General features: G+C 45.6%; 1 protein-coding gene across 3 annotated transcripts in view; it reads left to right on the top strand.

Annotated features, from left to right (window-relative positions):
* Positions 1-2330: 2330 nt before the first annotated feature.
* The window catches only part of lrrc58b (leucine rich repeat containing 58b), an 84146-nt gene continuing 67634 nt past the window's right edge, over positions 2331-18842 (top strand). The window contains exon 1 of one of the 3 annotated variants that reach the window (XM_072513690.1): positions 2331-3643. In XM_072513690.1, the coding sequence (XP_072369791.1) occupies positions 3168-3643 (476 nt within the window). In that variant the 5' untranslated portion in view covers positions 2331-3167. The remainder of the gene's footprint in view (positions 3644-18842) is intronic. The other 2 variants (XM_072513691.1, XM_072513689.1) reach the window with 2 other exon arrangements.

Consider the following 18842-nt stretch of genomic DNA (forward strand, 5'->3'; position numbering starts at 1 on the left):
TCCTGCGCCCACTGCATCTACACTGCCTTGTCTCCACCCGCCGCCATCTTGGTCTTCCTCCCTCGCACCTTATTTTGCTTCACTGCCACTTTTTTGATCGCCCCACTCCTGGTCCAAGCCATACACTATTGGGGGAATGTTGCTATCTCCTTCCCACACCGGGAAACGTCGAGCAAGCGCCGTTACGGGCTCTAAAAAGAGCCCAAAAGTCAGTTTCTAGCGGGAGCTGCCGAACTTGCGACTTAGCTCTGCATAGCCGCAACCGGAAGTCGAGCTTCAAGTTTTTAGGTGTCCAGATCACCAACAACCTGTCCTGGTCCCCCCATGCCGACACTATAGTTAAGAAAGCCCACCAACAACTCTACTTTCTCAGAAGACTAAGGAAATTTGGCATGTCACCTACGACTCTCACCAACTTCGACAGATGCACCATAGAAAGCATTCTTTCTGGTTGTATTACAGCTTGGTATGGATCCTGCTCTGCCCAAGACCGCAGGAAATTACAAAAGGTCATGAATGTAGCCCAATCCATCACGCAAACCAGCCTCCCATCCATCGACTGTCTACAATTCCCGCTGCCTCGGAAAGGCAGCCAGCATAAGTAAGGACCCCATGCACCCCGGACATACTCTCTTCCACCTTCTTCCATCAGGAAAAAGATACCAAAGTTTGAGGTCACGTACCGACTCAGAACAGTTTCTTCCCTACGCCATCAGACTTTTGAATGGAGCTACCTCGTATTAAGTTGATCTTTTCTCTACACCTTGCTATAATTGTAACATTATATTCTGCAGTCTCTCCTTCCTTCCCTATGTACGGTAATGCATTGTTTGTACAGCATGCAAGAAACGATACTTTTCACTGTATACTAATACTTTTCCAGTGAGGGAATGATTGTCAAAAGGTGTAAATGAAAGAATAACCTGAAATCCAGTGTTTAAAGGAGTATTGTTGCAATGATGGATTCTCCTGTCACTTTAATGTATGTGTGTTCAGCAATGAGACAAGTTTTTCAATGTCTAGGTTGTTGTATTATTGCAATGAAGATACTAATTTGACTTCAATATTTCTGCAAGTCTTTGCTATTATTTTAAATTATATTTACAATAAAGTTGTGACTCATAGTGGCTGCGAACTGATTTCCTCCATTTGTAAGACTACATGTCAGGTTAAAACCGTTCACATAGAAACTGGGTATTCAGTCTTTCAAAAAATATTGAGTTTATAGAGATAGGATACCAGCCAGTAAGAAATGCAATAATTGATTTTGACCATTGTGCTGATATCAATTGTAACATTTTGAGCTGCAGTTGTGGAGGTAATGGTAATTAGTTATAGTCAGTCTACAAGGGACCAGATGCATCATTCTCTAAGAAAGGAGGTCATATAGACTCAGGAGGAAGCGAGTGATGACTCTGCATCAAGCCTTGGGTTAAAGGCAAGGAGGCAGCTCTCCATGAACTACCACAGCAGTTATGAGCATAAACATGTGTCTTTGCCATCATTCTGCACCACACTCTAGCCATCTAAGCCCCACGTGGAAAGGAAAAATAAGCAAGGGGACTGCATAATTAATGGTAGGATTCTGATAAGTACAGGAAAACTTTGGGGTGCGTGTCCACAAATCTGTGAAGATAGGACAAGCAGATAGAATATTTCCTTTTTTGAGGCATATCAGAGAGGTTATGCTAGTACGCTATTCAACACTAGTTCGGCCACAGCTGGAGTATTGCATATATAGCTCTGAGTCACTGTATTACAGGAATCATGTAATTGCAGTCGAGAGATTTATGAGGATGTTGCCAGGAATGGAGAATTTCAGTAAGATTGGATCTGATGGGGTTGTTTTCTTTGGTAAATAGAAGGCTGAGGGGAGATTTGAGGGATATAAAAATATGAATGAACTAGGGTAGATAGAAATAACGGAGGCATTGATTTGAAGTAATTAGTGGAAGCTAGGTGGTGAATAATGGATATATTTATGAGGGCAAGTATCCTTGATGCCTTTAAGCTGCAGCCCACATTAAAGTGGTGAACGGGTGAGGAAACTTGTGTCCTGTAACTCTCACTTATAACTCTAAGTAGCTGATTATGCACACCAGCCTCACAACCTGGGATCTCGCCTCGGCAGTTATACAAGAGCCCATCAGCTTCAGCCTGTGGGGCGTGTCACCGCTTTTGACGTGCACAAAGACTGGGAAGAGTTCAAACAAGTTTGTAGGACAATGGCTCAGAAGATGAAGAGCAGCAAATGTGTGTCACATCTAGGCACAGTCGTCACACTTAGTAAGACAAGGGGCCAGTCACCTGTGATTAGTCTGTGATCTCCCACAGTACAAGTGAGTCATGGGATACCAGATCTCTTGGTATAAGCAGCTACAAGCAGCAGTGAAAGTAGAGGGGAGTCGAGGACACAATTTTGAAAGCGACCAATTTCTGTCTCTGCCACCCTTGCCAGGCAGAATTCAAGACTGAAAAACAACTTGGGTTACGAGCTTGAGGTCTGTAGCCGACAAGACCAAGGGCTGGAAAGTGGAATGAGAAATGTTTCGGCTGGCACGGACACAATGGGCGGAATGGCCTTCTAGTGGAGCAATTCCTTCTCCAGGTTCTCATTCAGACTGTTCCTACACATGGGGGACAGTTTTGATCAGCCGTTCCTCGCAAGTATAAGCTTGCAGCCCATATTAACGATTGCCAGTTGTTCTCACAAGCCCTCAATTTCGTTCCTTTTTTGTTTCCCTCCGATTTTACTTCAGTTGCCGCGTAGTGCAGTTCACTTCACTCTCTGGCCTGGTTTATTCACAGTTTGTGCGTCACCGCGCAGAGTGCCCGTCATTGCGACCTTTCCACAGAGTGTGCGCAGCTCCTGTGTGATCGACAGCGCCGCCCCGGAACCTGGGCACTCACGCTCTTAGCCAGCCGCATTCGGGAGGCTGCTGTGAACAATCCAGATTCCGAAGCGGCCCCTCCGCTCCCACTTCCAGTCTGGGAAGTCAATGTTCCATTGAAATCTGGCGAGTTGAGTTGAGCTGTGGATTGCTGTGCTGCATTCGGCAGCAGACTGCATCTGATTCCACCACCGTTATCCCCTCCTTCTTCCCCCTCATCCCCCTTCCTCCCCCACATCCCCCTTCCTCTCCCCCTCCTTCCCAAGCAACTTTAAAATGTTCGCCTTGCCTGGCTCAGCCATGGACGTTTTGGAGAATATGGAAGGAGACAATGTGCTGAACTTGTCCAGAATGGATCTGGACACGGTGCCTCTTGAAGACATCAGCGAAGAAAAGCAGAACGAGACTCAACAGTTACTGTTGACACACAACAGATTTAGTGTTTTCCCTGGAAGTGTCGCCTGCTTCAGGAACCTGCTGTTCCTGGACATCAGCTCCAACAGGCTCACCTTCATCTGCGACGAAATTTTGGAACTGGGCAAGCTGAAGACTTTGATAGCCAAAAATAACAGAATGGACGAGTTCTCGCTGCCCAAAGACTTGGGAAAGATGGGGTTGGAAATTGTCAACTTCAGTGGCAATCGTTTTGAAGAGGTTCCTTCTCAGCTTCTCGAATTGCAAAGACTCAAATCTCTTTCACTTGGGGGAAACCGACTTAAAACGATTCCACCAAAGATAGAACATTTAATCAGGTAAAATATTGCAAGACTCTTTCCACCCCCCACCCCCCTCCCACACACACATTTAATAATAATAATCTTTATTATTGTCACATGTAGGCTTATATTAATACTGCAATGAAGTTACTGTGAAAATCCCCTAGTTGCCACATTCCAGTGCCTGTTCAGGTACACTGAGGAAGAATTCAGAATGTCCAATTCACCTAACAAGCACGTCTTTTGGGACTTGTGGGAGGAAACGGGAGCAACCGGAGGAAACCCACACAGACACGGGGAGAACATGCAGACTCCACACAGACAGTGACCCAAGCGGGAATTGAACCCGGTACTTTGGCGCTTTGAAGCAACGGTGCTAACCACTGTGCTACTGTGCTGCCTTTTGCAGAAATAACGTTAGATAGTTTGTGTCCAATCAACACTTTGAAAGCCATGATCTTTTTGAGAACTAATACACGTTTATACTTTGCTTTACACCCTAGAAGAGTATATAAAATTTGTGTTTTCGATCATTTATTTCACTGATCAAGACAGCTGTGATGAAACTGCAAGGTCACTCACCAGTTATATTTTGAAAGAAATACACTTAACAGTTATGAGGTGTACTGTGAGGTAGTATTAATTATTCTTCAGAAACATACCGTTATCTACAATGTCCAAAATAACAGTGCCTTGGAATAAATAGCATGTATTTTGCTGGCTGCATGTTATTGAGTAACAACTTGGGACAGCTTACAATTCTGTAACTTATCCTGCTTGCCCATTAGTCATGTTTAATACTGGTTACTACTAATTATTCTCTCAATAGTGACTTCATATAGAAATATATTAACCTCTTGTGACCATTGCAATGCTGCTGTGGATACTTATAACAATAAAAAGCTTCCATATAATGTGTGTACAATATGCAATGGAGATGTTGTGGTGCAGTGATGGCGCCCCTACCTCTGGGCCAGAAGTTCTGTGTTCAAGTCCCACCTCAAGACTTGGTGACCATGGAAGGCCCATTCATAACGTGACCAAACAGGTTGAATATTAAACCTGTGAATCTTTTTAATACGCCTCATGGCAGGTGGAAAGACAGGGAGAGTTTCTTGACCTGCCATATTGCAGAAGGCAGCGGCAAATCATTACAAGTACTTTACCAAGCATGATCATGGAGCAGTCCAATGGAAGTCCATGGTCGCCAACACCCTCTTTGGGCATGGTAGCTGAAGAAGGACGATAACTGTTTACATTCTGTAATTTTAATCCTTTAAAATTCAAATGTGTGACAGCTGAGTTAACTGTCTTTAAGCTACCGCCTTTTAACTTATTCCCATGTAGTTGGCATTGATCACATAATGCAAAGTGACCACATGAGACTACATTTCTCACTCCTGCACTCTTATCTCTGGTGCCCCCTTAAGGACATATCCTTAGCCACGTCCTATTTCTCACCTATATGCTGTCCTTGACAACATCATCCAAAACTACAGCATGGTCTTACAAAAGCATCTGCCTCACCCATTGTCCCCCAGTTGTCTGAATGCGTGTCCAACATTCAGTCTTGGATGAGCAGAAATTTCCTTCAACAATTGGAAAGACCAAAGCCATTGCCTTTCTTACTTCCACAAACTCCGGTCCCTAACAACCTATTTCATCTGTAACTGTAAGAGGGACTGGGAAAAAGCAGTCCGTGCAGGGATCCCCTGCGGTCGTTCCCCTGAGAAACAAGTATACCGCTTTGGATACTTGTGGGGGGGACGACTTACTAGGGGTAAGCCATGGGGTACGGGCCTCTGGCACGGAGTCTGTCCCTGTTGCTCAGAAGGGAAGGGGGGAGAGGAGCAGAGCATTAGTAATTGGGGACTCTATAGTCAGGGGCACAGATAGGAGATTTTGTTGGAGCGTGAGAGACTCGCGTTTGGTATGTTGCCTCCCAGGTGCAAGGGTACGTGATGTCTCGGATCGTGTTTTCCGGGTCCTTAGGGGGGAGGGGGAGCAGCCCCAAGTCGTGGTCCACATTGGCACTAACGACATAGGTAGGAAAGGGGACAAGGATATCAGGCAGGCTTTCAGGGAGCTAGGATGGAAGCTCAGAATTAGAACAAACAGAGTTGTTATCTCTGGGTTGTTGCCCGTGCCACGTGATAGTGAGATGAGGAATAGGGAGAGAGAGCATTTAAACACGTGGCTACAGGGATGGTGCAGGCGGGAGGGATTCAGATTTTTGGATAACTGGGGCTCTTTCTGGGGAAGGTGGGACCTCTACAGACAGGATGGTCTACATCTGAACCTGAGGGGCACAAATATCCTGGGGGGGAGATTTGTTAGTGCTCTTTGGGGGGGTTTAAACTAATGCAGCAGGGGCATGGGAACCTGGATTGTAGTTTTAGGGTAAGGGAGAATGAGAGTATAGAGGTCAGGAGCTCAGATTTGACGTCGCAGGAGGGGGCCAGTGTTCAGGTAGGTGGTTTGAAGTGTGTCTACTTCAATGCCAGGAGTATACGAAACAAGGTAGGGGAACTGGCAGCATGGGTTGGTACCTGGGACTTCGATGTTGTGGCCATTTCGGAGACATGGATAGAGCAGGGACAGGAATGGATGTTGCAGGTTCCGGGGTTTAGGTGTTTTAGTAAGCACAGAGAAGGAGGCAAAAGAGGGGGAGGTGTGGCGCTGCTAGTCAAGAGCAGTATTACGGTGGCGGAGAGGATGCTAGATGGGGACTCTTCTTCCGAGGTAGTATGGGCTGAAGTTAGAAACAGGAAAGGAGAGGTCACCCTGTTGGGAGTTTTTTATAGGCCTCCTAATAGTTCTAGGGATGTAGAGGAAAGGATGGCGAAGATGATTCTGGATATGAGCGAAAGTAACAGGGTAGTTATTATGGGAGACTTTAACTTTCCAAATATTGACTGGAAAAGATATAGTTCGAGTACAATAGATGGGTCGTTTTTTGTACAGTGTGTGCAGGAGGGTTTCCTGAAACAATATGTTGACAGGCCAACAAGAGGCGAGGCCACGTTGGATTTGGTTTTGGGTAATGAACCAGGCCAGTTGTTGGATTTGGAGGTAGGAGAGCACTTTGGGGACAGTGACCACAATTCGGTGACGTTTACGTTAATGATGGAAAGGGATAAGTATACACCGCAGGGCAAGAGTTATAGCTGGGGGAAGGGCAATTATGATGCCATTAGACGTGACTTGGGGGGGATAAGGTGGAGAAGTAGGCTGCAAGTGTTGGGCACACTGGATAAGTGGGGCTTGTTCAAGGATCAGCTACTGCGTGTTCTTGATAAGTATGTACCGGTCAGACAGGGAGGAAGGCGTCGAGCGAGGGAACCGTGGTTTACCAAGGAAGTGGAATCTCTTATTAAGAGGAAGAAGGAGGCCTATGTGAAGATGAAGTGTGAAGTTTCGATTGGGGCGATGGATAGTTACAAGGTAGCGAGGAAGGATCTAAAGAGAGAGCTAAGACGAGCAAGGAGGGGACATGAGAAGTATTTGGCAGGAAGGATCAAGGAAAACCCAAAAGCTTTCTATAGGTATGTCAGGAATAAGCGAATGACTAGGGAAAGAGTAGGACCAGTCAAGGACAGGGATGGGAAATTGTGTGTGGAGTCTGAAGAGATAGGCGAGATGCGAAATGAATATTTTTCGTCAGTATTCACTCAGGAAAAAGATAATGTTGTGGAGGAGAATGCTGAGCCCCAGGCTAATAGAATAGATGGCATTGAGGTACGTAGGGAAGAGGTGTTGGCAATTCTGGACAGGCTGAAAATAGATAAGTCCCCGGGACCTGATGGGATTTATCCTAGGATTCTCTGGGAGGCCAGGGAAGAGATTGCTGGACCTTTGGCTTTGATTTTTATGTCATCATTGGCTACAGGAATAGTGCCAGAGGACTGGAGGACAGCAAATGTGGTCCCTTTGTTCAAAAAGGGGAGCAGGGACAACCCCGGCAACTATAGACCGGTGAGCCTCACGTCTGTAGTGGGTAAAGTCTTGGAGGGGATTATAAGAGACAAGATTTATAATCATCTAGATAGGAATAATATGATCAGGGATAGTCAGCATGACTTTGTGAAGGGTAGGTCATGCCTCACAAACCTTATTGAGTTCTTTGAGAAGGTGACTGAACAGGTAGACGAGGGTAGAGCAGTTGATGTGGTGTATATGGATTTCAGCAAAGCGTTTGATAAGGTTCCCCACGGTAGGCTATTGCAAAAAATACGGAGGCTGGGGATTGAGGGTGATTTAGAGATGTGGATCAGAAATTGGCTAGCTGAAAGAAGACAGAGGGTGGTGGTTGATGGGATATGTTCAGAATGGAGTACAGTCACAAGTGGAGTACCACAAGGATCTGTTCTGGGGCCGTTGCTGTTTGTCATTTTTATCTATGACCTAGAGGAAGGCGCAAAAGGGTGGGTGAGTAAATTTGCAGACGATACTAAAGTCGGTGGTGTTGTCGATAGTGTGGAAGGATGTAGCAGGTTACAGAGGGATATAGATAAGCTGCAGAGCTGGGCTGAGAGGTGGCAAATGGAGTTTAATGTAGAGAAGTGTGAGGTGATTCACTTTGGAAGGAATAACAGGAATGCGGAATATTTGGCTAATGGTAAAGTTCTTGAAAGTGTGGATGAGCAGAGTGATCTAGGTGTCCATGTACATAGATCCCTGAAAGTTGCCACCCAGGTTGATAGGGTTGTGAAGAAGGCCTATGGAGTGTTGGCCTTTATTGGTAGAGGGATTGAGTTCCGGAGTCGGGAGGTCATGTTGCAGCTGTACAGAACTCTGGTACGGCCGCATTTGGAGTATTGCGTACAGTTCTGGTCACCGCATTATAGGAAGGACGTGGAGGCTTTGGAGCGGGTGCAGAGGAGATTTACCAGGATGTTGCCTGGTATGGAGGGAAAATCTTATGAGGAAAGGCTGATGGACTTGAGGTTGTTTTCGTTGGAGAGAAGAAGGTTAAGAGGAGACTTAATAGAGGCTTACAAAATGATCAGGGGGTTGGATAGGGTGGACAGTGAGAGCCTTCTCCCGCGGATGGATATGGCTGGCACGAGGGGACATAACTTTAAACTGAGGGGTAATAGATATAGGACAGAGGTCAGAGGTAGGTTCATTACGCAAAGAGTAGTGAGGCCGTGGAATGCCCTACCTGCTACAGTAGTGAACTCGCCAACATTGAGGGCATTTAAAAGTTTATTGGATAAACATATGGATGATAATGGCATAGTGTAGGTTAGATGGCTTTTGTTTCGGTGCAACATCGTGGGCCGAAGGGCCTGTACTGCGCTGTATTGTTCTATGTTCTATGTTCTATCTCTGTTCCTGGCAACTATGTGAAATTGCCAATTTGTTAATGTATTTAGCCGCAAGATGAGCTTCTAACCAGACCATCACTAAGCCACTTATTTCACTTCCATAACATTGCCTAACTCTGCCCCTGCCTCTGCTCAGCTGCTGCTGAAACTCTTATCCAAGCCGTTGTCACCTCTGGACTTGATTTTTCCAATGCTGTTCTGGCCTGTCTCCCATCCCCCACCCTCCATAAAGATACGGTTATCTTAAAACGGTGCTGCCTATATCCTAAATCTCACCTCTGAGCTCACTGTCCTACATTGACTTCTCGTTAAGCAAGGCCTCAATTTTAAAATCCCTTCAAGGTCTGTCTCCCTCTAACCATGTAACCTGCTCTAGTCCTCCAACCTTCCAAGACATCTGTACTTTTCCAATTCTGGCCTCTTCCACATTGCTAATTTTAATCGCTCTACCATTGAAGGCCGTGCTATCAGCTGCCTAGGCCATAAACTCTGGCATTCCCTCCCTGAACCTCTCCAACTCTATCTCCCTTTCCTCCTCCTAGAACACTCTCTGTCTTCACCCCAGCTTTTTGTCACCTTCACGAACAGCTTGCATGACTCGTGTCAAATCATGTTCGGTATAACACTCTTGTGAATTGCCTTGGGGTGTTTTAAAAATGGTATGTTAATGAAAGTTATTGCTATTCTGCATCTTTTGGAGCATATATTTCAAGAGTAACTGGTAACATTCTCCAGTGAAATGTGTGTTTAAAAGATCTTTAATCCAGTAAAGTAGGAGTTTAAAGGTCTTTAGTCTATTTATGAAGATAGTCAGTGTCGGCATTTATAGGTTGATAACGAAAATGCTGACAGGAAAGCCATGTTCAGAGGGGAACCATGTTTTATTTTCTGCTATGAGCCTTCAGTTCTCTATAATATAGCCATAAAATCAGATCAGTAAGTAGGTTACTTGTACCCTGGTTCTTGATAAGGCTTCAGTTTTAAAATTTTAATCAATGGGCGCGATCTTCTCAAAAGGGAACAAAGTCCGTGAGTGAGCGCATTTAGCCGTGTGTTTCCTGGCACCCGCAATGCCAAGAAACATATGGCTATTCAACGCGACTCGCTTTGAATAAGGGGCCTAAACGGGGGACATGCGGCCGAGGCTACACATAGCCCCGTTTTTTAGTTTTGTTGTACAGTTTTTTAAATGGCGTCCTGATTTCTGAGCCCCAAAAAGGATCGCCGACCCGCCCAGCCCGAACGCAACAAGGGAGGGTTCCCCCCACCACCCCTCAGCCCAAATGCAACATGGGAGGGTTCCCCCACCTCTCCCAACACCCAGCAGGTAATCCAATATGCAGATTTGCTAAAAAGTGACCCCGCCCATTGTGGACAGGATTTCCCTTGCAACATCTCGCGAGATTGCGTTGATACCGTTCCGGCACAGCATTTAAACATGATGGCAGATTAAAGCAAACTTATTTTTTAACTGTCACATTTGCTGCCTATCCATGTCAGTTTTGTTTTCAGAAGTAAGTTAAACTCCTATGTTCCATCGCTGATATATTTAAAGTGATGATGTGGAGATGCCGGCGTTGGACTGGGGTGAGCACAGTAAGAAGTCTTACAACACCAGGTTAAAGTCCAACAGGTTTGTTTCGATGTCACTAGCTTTCGGAGCGCTGCTCCTTCCTCAGGTGAATGAAGAGGTCTGTTCCAGAAACACATATATAGACAAATTCAAAGATACCAGACAATGTTTGGAATGCGAGCATTAGCAGGTGATTAAATCTTTACAGATCCAGAGATGGGGTAACCCCAGGTTAAAGAGGTGTGAATTGTCTCAAGCCAGGACAGTTGGTAGGATTTCGCAGGCCAGATGGTGGGGGATGAATGTAATGTGACATGAATCCCAGGTCCCGGTTGAGGCCGCACTCATGTGTGCGGAACTTGGCTATAAGTTTCTGCTCGGCGATTCTACGTTGTCGCGGGTCCTGAAGGCCGCCTTGGAGAACGCTTACCCGGAGATCAGAGGCTGAATACCCTTGACTGCTGAAGTGTTCCCCGACTGGAAGGGAACATTCCTGCCTGGTGATTGTTGCACGATGTCCGTTCATTCGTTGTCGCAGCGTCTGCATGGTCTCGCCAATGTACCACGCTTCGGGACATCCTTTCCTGCAGCGTATGAGGTAGACAACGTTGGCCGAGTCGCACGAGTATGTACCGCGTACCTGGCGGGTGGTGTTCTCACGTGTAATAGTGGTATCCATGTCGATGATCTGGCACGTCTTGCAGAGATTGCCATGACAGGGTTGTGTGGTGTCGTGGTCACTGTTCTGAAGACTGGGTAGTTTGCTGCAAACAATGGTTCGTTTGAGGTTGCGCGGTTGTTTGAAGGCAAGTAGTGGGGATGACCTTGGCAAGATGTTCATCGTCATCAATGACGTGTTGAAGGCTGTGAAGAAGATGACGTAGTTTCTCCGCTCCGGGGAAGTACTGGACGACGAAGGGTATTCTGTCGGTTGTGTCCCATGTTTGTCTTCCGAGGAGGTCGGTCCGGTTTTTCGCTGTGGCACGTTGGAACTGTCGATCGATGAGTCGAGTGCCATATCCCGTTCGTACGAGGGCATCTTTCAACGTCTGTAGATGTCTGTTACGCTCCTCCTCGTCTGAGCAGATCCTGTGTATACGGAGCGCTTGTCCATAGGGGATGGCTTCTTTAATGTGTTTAGGGTGGAAACTGGAGAAGTGGAGCATCATGAGGTTATCCGTGGGTTTGCGGTAAAGCGAAGTGCTGAGGTGACCGTCCTCGATGGAGACGAGTGTGTCCAAGAATGCAACTGATTTTGGAGAGTAGTCCATGGTGAGTCTGATGGTTGGATGGAACTTATTAATGTCATTGTGTAGTCGTTTCAGTGATTCTTCGCCGTGGGTCCAAAGGAACAAAATGTCATTGATGTATCTGGTGTATAACATCGGTTGAAGGTCCTGTGCGGTGAGTAGGTCCTGTTCAAACTTGTGCATGAAGATGTTGGCGTATTGGGGTGCGAATTTGGTCCCCATGGCTGTTCCGTGCGTCTGAATGAAGAACATGTTGTCGAAGGTGAAGACGTTGTGATCCAGAATGAAGAGGATGTGTTGCAGAATTGCGTCTGGAGATTGGCAGTTGTCGGTGTTGAGTACTGAGGCTGTTGCAGCAATGCCGTCGTCATGGGGGATGCTGGTGTAGAGTGCCGAGACGTCCATTGTGACGAGGAATGTTCCTGGTTCAACTGGTCAATGGGTGCTGAGTTTCTGTAGGAAGTCCGTCGTGTCGCGACAGAAGCTGGGTGTACCTTGTACGATGGGTTTCAAGATGCCCTCGATGTAGCCAGAGAGGTTCTCACACAGGGTCCCATTGCCTGAAACGATAGGGCGGCCTGGTTTGTTGGCCTTATGTATTTTTGGGAGGCACCTTCGAGGCGTCTTCACCTTCGACAACAAGTTCTTCATTCAGACGCACGGAACAGCCATGGGGACCAAATTCGCACCCCAATACGCCAACATCTTCATGCACAAGTTTGAACAGGACCTACTCACCGCACAGGACCTTCAACCGATGTTATACACCAGATACATCGATGACATTTTTTTCCTTTGGACCCACGGCGAAGAATCACTGAAACGACTACACAATGACATTAATAAGTTCCATCCAACCATCAGACTCACCATGGACTACTCTCCAAAATCAGTTGCATTCTTGGACACACTCGTCTCCATCAAGGACGGTCACCTCAGCACTTCGCTTTACCGCAAACCCACGGATAACCTCATGATGCTCCACTTCTCCAGCTTCCACCCTAAACACATTAAAGAAGCCATCCCCTATGGACAAGCGCTCCGTATACACAGGATCTGCTCAGACGAGGAGGAGCGTAACAGACATCTACAGACGTTGAAAGATGCCCTCGTACGAACGGGATATGGCACTCGACTCATCGATCGACAGTTCCAACGTGCCACAGCGAAAAACCGGACCGACCTCCTCAGAAGACAAACATGGGACACAACCGACAGAATACCCTTCGTCGTCCAGTACTTCCCCGGAGCGGAGAAACTACGTCATCTTCTTCACAGCCTTCAACACGTCATTGATGACAATGAACATCTTGCCAAGGTCATCCCCACATCCCCACTACTTGCCTTCAAACAACCGCGCAACCTCAAACGAACCATTGTTTGCAGCAAACTACCCAGTCTTCAGAACAGTGACCATGACACCACACAACCCTGTCATGGCAATCTCTGCAAGACGTGCCAGATCATCGACATGGATACCACTATTACACGTGAGAACACCACCCGCCAGGTACGCGGTACATACTCGTGCGACTCGGCCAACGTTGTCTACCTCATACGCTGCAGGAAAGGATGTCCCGAAGCGTGGTACATTGGCGAGGCCATGCAGACGCTGCGACAACGAATGAACGGACATCGCGCAACAATCACCAGGCAGGAATGTTCCCTTCCAGTCGGGGAACACTTCAGCAGTCAAGGGCATTCAGCCTCTGATCTCCGGGTAAGCGTTCTCCAAGGCGGCCTTCAGGACCCGCGACAACGCAGAATCGCCGAGCAGAAACTTATAGCCAAGTTCCGCACACATGAGTGCGGCCTCAACCGGGACCTGGGATTCATGTCACATTACATTCATCCCCCACCATCTGGCCTGCGAAATCCTACCAACTGTCCTGGCTTGAGACAATTCACACCTCTTTAACCTGGGGTTACCCCATCTCTGGATCTGTAAAGATTTAATCACCTGCTAATGCTCGCATTCCAAACATTGTCTGGCATCTTTGAATTTGTCTATATATGTGTTTCTGGAACAGACCTCTTCATTCACCTGAGGAAGGAGCAGCGCTCCGAAAGCTAGTGACATATTTAAAGTGGGCAGCGTATGTGGCATTTGGTATTGTCATTTTCTTCTGATTTGAAGTGAGTTTGTATAAATGATGTACATTTTGGAAAAAGAGGGAATGAGAAAGTTGAATTTCTTGTTGAAGCTGAAAAGCAATATATATTGTCTTCAGAATGATTGTTGTTCAGCATTGCTTGTGACTGTTCATTTGAAAATACAGGGACTATGTAAATAATGTTAATGATGCGAGGATACTAGATTTGCTTATACTAATGACCGCGCACTGAAGTTTTGAGATCTGTTCAGTTAAAGCCCCACAGTAAACCATAACAGAATTGTATTTTAATGAAAGAAAATCAAATTCTGAAATTGGCATTATTTGGATTAAAAGCACTGCCCCCCCCCCTCCCCGCCACTTCCCCTTTTCTTTGTCAAACAGGGCTTTTGTTAGGGTCAAGATGGCTCCAAGATAACATGCCTGTGAACAGTAGTTCAGAACCACGTCAACTCACTGTGACAGGTTCAAAAATCCAATACTTTAGCCGCACAGGGCTGCAATATGGGGAGGCAACCTTCCTGATTGATCAGTCAGCTTGGCACAAATAGATCCATTACTGAGGTTGGAATTCTTCCCACTCAGCCCCAGGTGACCAGCAAGCAAATGTCCTAACTTGTTTGATGGTTTTGGTTGAACAAGCAGCTGGGAACTTACCTGTGCTCTGTGCTGGTAAGTTGCATGGTTTAATGGTTAGATTCCAGCAGCAGTCTTCCGCACACTGGGAGCATTTTCTGAACATTTCGTCATGGTTACCCATCCCTAATTAATTGCACTAGAGAAGGTAGCAGACCACCTTCTTGAACCACTGCAGTCTATGCAGGTAACCTACAGTTGCTGCTAGGAAGGAACTTCCAGCATTTGAAGCAGTGGTGGTGAAGGAACAGTGATATATCCAAGTCAGGATGGTGTGTGACTTGGATGGGAACTTTCAAGTGGTGGTGTCCCTGCACATTGGCTGTCTTTGTTCTCCTAGGTGGAGACCATGGGTTTGGAAAGTGCTATTGATGGATTTCTTGGCCTAGGCTCTGCCAACAGCAAGTATGCTGTCTGGAGTTAAATTGTACATATACTACAAGGATACCATGCATTCAATATCAGACAACTAAAGTGCATTCCTTCAATCTTGTTTCCGAAACTCTTTAAGGATTATGGATTTCTGTCCACACTGACCAAAAAAATGTCAGTTGGCGTGACATGAAACCTAATTTCTCCCAAATTTACTGTGTGTTGTGCATTTGGAGGCAATTAATTGCACCAATTTTTTTTTTTGAAAGAAAGATTTATTTGTCTTGGGAGGAGAGAACAATCATGTAGACTTTTGTCTTATGAAATTCATGTAGTGATTTATGACTGTGTTTGCATGCTTCACCGTTTATTTGTTTGGAAATAATTTTGCAAGAAGACAGTCGTAGGTAAAGCTAAATGCAGGTTCATGAGAATATTGCAGCTAGCCGGCATGCTGACATGGACATCCTGTTTCACATAACTGGTGCAATCTCTGACATAATTCTGTTGTCAATAGATGAATCTACCAAAATTATGATTCAACTTAATTGTTTGACCATAATATATCAATTGCTGTTATTTGAAAGGTACATTTATCATTATTGTTGTTCTGTAGAAAGTGTAGGTCCTGATACTTCATTCACCTCTTGCAAAAAAATTCTTTAATCGTCCGAAGTTAACTATTTTTCTTAATCAGTATCTTTTTTTCCAGAAAGTTGTTTAATTGTAGAACCGGAAATTCAATTAGGGGAAAGTAAAGAGCGCAAGATACATAGTAATTAGTGAGCATGATAGTAACAGACTAACACAGGATTCAGGAAAACACATGGTAGATGGAGTGTATTGTGGATAATTGTGAAGTGATGCTCTTTGGGAGAAACAATATGGGGAGACAATATAATCCAAACATTACCATTTTGAGGGTGGTACAAGAATCCGAGGGGTGGGTGGTCTGTAGTCACAAATCTTTGAAGGTGGCCAAGTTGATAAGGTGTTTGAGAAAGGAATCTGTGGGGGGTACTTAACTTTGTAAATACAACCATTGAATACAAAATTAAGGAAGTCATTCTAATTCTTTATAAATCTCTGTTAAGCCTCAGATGGAATATTTGTATAATTCTGGGAACACACAAGCACACAAACATACAAATGAGGAGCAGGTGTAGGCCACTTGGCCCCTCAAACCTGCTCTGTCATTCAATAAATTCGTGGCCGGTCTGGTTTCTCCACATTTCCGCCAGACCCCTAACCACACTTTATGAAGGGCATCAAGTCTCTGCAGAGAGTACAGAGGAGATTTACTAGTATGATACCAGTGATGAGGAATTCAGTGATGTGGAGTGTTGTGAGAAGCTCTGATTGCTCTTCTTAAAGCAGAGATAGATGAGGGAAGACCGAAAAGAAACAATCAAAATGGGAGTTATTGAGGAATTAGGGAGAAATTATTTTCTCTGGAAAGTGGCCAGTAACCACAGGATTGAAAATAACTGGCAGAAGAAATAGAAGAAAAGTGAGGAGAAATGTTTTCATGCCAAGTGTTATTCAGGATTGGAACATTCTGCCCGAAAGGGTGGTGAAATCGGATTCCATAATAACCTTCAAAAGACAATTGGACATGTACTTGTAGTGGGTTGTGGGGGGCAAATCTGGGATGTGGGACAGTTCTTTCAAAGAGCCATCACTGACATGATGGACCAAATAATCACCTTCTGTGCTGTAAAATTCTGTGATGCATACTACAAAATTGCATCATTTCAAATGCCGCTTCTATTTTGAAGGGTTTTGACTGAGTGACTGGGGATAGACTGTTTCCTTTGGTTGAGAATCTGTGAGAAAGAGATTATCAGTTTAAAGTAGTCATTAAAAAGTGAGACATTAGGAGAAATTTCTTTTTGCGTGGGGTTGTTGGGCTCCTTTGCAGAAGGGAGCAGTTGAGACATCAAAAATTGGATACGTATTTGAAGCAGAGCTATGGAGCGAGAGAGAGAGATAACATGTTTTCCATTGTTGAATCGGAGTTGACAAAATGAGTAAAATGGCTTTGTACTGTGCTTTGTGACTCTGTGATTCTATGACTCTAAGAAGAAATAGATTCGGGAGTAAAGTATGCGTTTCATTTGACTTGTGCATGCAAAATATTCAAACCTACATTGTGAATGGAATAGTACAGGACGCCAGCTACAATACAGCATTGATGGATCAGTAAATAACAAAAGATGTGAACAGCGCCACCTCATTTTGTAGTCAAACACCCCCTTTTGCTTTACAAGAGTGTTAAAAATTGAATTTCACCGAGTAAATAAAGCATGTTAAAATTAGCATACAAGCTGATTGATACTAAAATCTCAGCACTCACTATTAACAAGTGATGTCAAGCAAACCTTCTGAATCTATGTGTTTGTTTTGAGATGATGCAGCCGTGTGATTGGATTGCATCATCCTTGTGGTAGCCCTTGTACTCCGAGCCCGTTCTGAATCCCTTCAAGGTCTGTGTTCATGTGCTGCTCATATTGGATTTGTTCTTCAGTAAAGGTCATAATGATCCTATAGAATGAAAGAAACTGTTCTCCTTGAACCGTGGGCAGCACGGTAGCACAAGTGGATAGCACTGTGGCTTCACAGCGCCAGGGTCCCAGGTTCGATTCCCTGCTGGGTCACTGTCTGTGCGGAGTCTGCACATTCTCCCCGTGTCTGCGTGAGTTTCCTCCGGGTGCTCCGGTTTCCTCCCACAGTCCAAAGACATGCAGGTTAGGTGGATCGGCCATGATAAATTGCCCTTAGTGACCAAAAAGGGTAGGAGGGGTTATTGGGTTACGGGGATAGGGTGGAAGTGAGGGCTTAAGTGTGTCGGTGCAGATCGATGGGCCGAATGACCTTCTTCTGCACTGTGTGTTCTATGTTGTGAAAGGCACATTTTAAAAAAAGCTTGGTGTATTACATGACACAATGTTAGTGAAAGCGTTCACAGTTTTTAGTTCCAGTTCCTTATTGTCAATACCTAGTGAGGCAGTCCATGCTGATTCAAGAGTCATAATTTGTACCCAAACACCTTTCCTGACCTGAACATCTGTATACTGTGTCTTTCACATCCCACCTTTGATGTGTTGGGTGCTCTGGATCCGTGGAACACATACAGGAGGGAGCCATTGGAAGTCTGTCGTCTTCCTGACCACGCTCCCGAGAGCCGTGGTATGAGAGGCGAGGTGAGGGATAAAATTCCCTAAAAAATTGACCATGCCCAGAAATCGGAGGACTGCCTTCTTGTCCTCTGGTGTTTTCATAGCTGTGATGGCAGCTACCTTATCCGCATCCCGCTGCACACCCAATTGGGAGATGTGGTCCCTGAGGAACTTGAGTTCTGTCTGACCAAAAGAGCATTTGGCCCTGTTGAGGCGGAGGCCCTGCTCACGTATACGTCTGAATATGCGCTGGAGGCGACTAACATGCTCCTGTGGGGTGGTGGACCAAATGATTATGTCATCGACATAGACGCGAACACCTTCAATGACTTCCATCATTTGTTCCATAATCCTATGGAACACTTCTGATGCAGATATGATTTTGAATGGCATCCTGTTGCAACAATATCTGCCAAAGGGGGTATTAAATGTGCACAGTTTCCTGCTGGATTTATCGAGCAGGATTTGCCAGAATCCTTTTGAGGTGTCGAGTTTGGTGAAGAGTTTGGCGCGAGCCATCTCACATGTGAGCGCTTCGCGCTTGGGAATTAGATAATGCTCCCTCATGATATTGCGATTTAGATCCTTGGGATCAATGCAAATTCTCAATTCGCCGGAAGGCTTTTTTACACATACCATGGAACTGACCTAGTCGGTTGGTTCTGTGACTTTGGAAATCACTCCTTGGTTCTGGAGGTCCTGCAGCTGCTGCTTGAGGCGGTCCTTAAGGGGTGCTGGGACCCTGCGAGGTGCGTGCACCACAGGCGTGGCATTCGGTTTT

This window comes from Scyliorhinus torazame, chromosome 8 (assembly GCF_047496885.1).
Source record: "Scyliorhinus torazame isolate Kashiwa2021f chromosome 8, sScyTor2.1, whole genome shotgun sequence".
In the NCBI taxonomy this organism is placed as follows: Eukaryota; Metazoa; Chordata; class Chondrichthyes; order Carcharhiniformes; family Scyliorhinidae; genus Scyliorhinus; species Scyliorhinus torazame.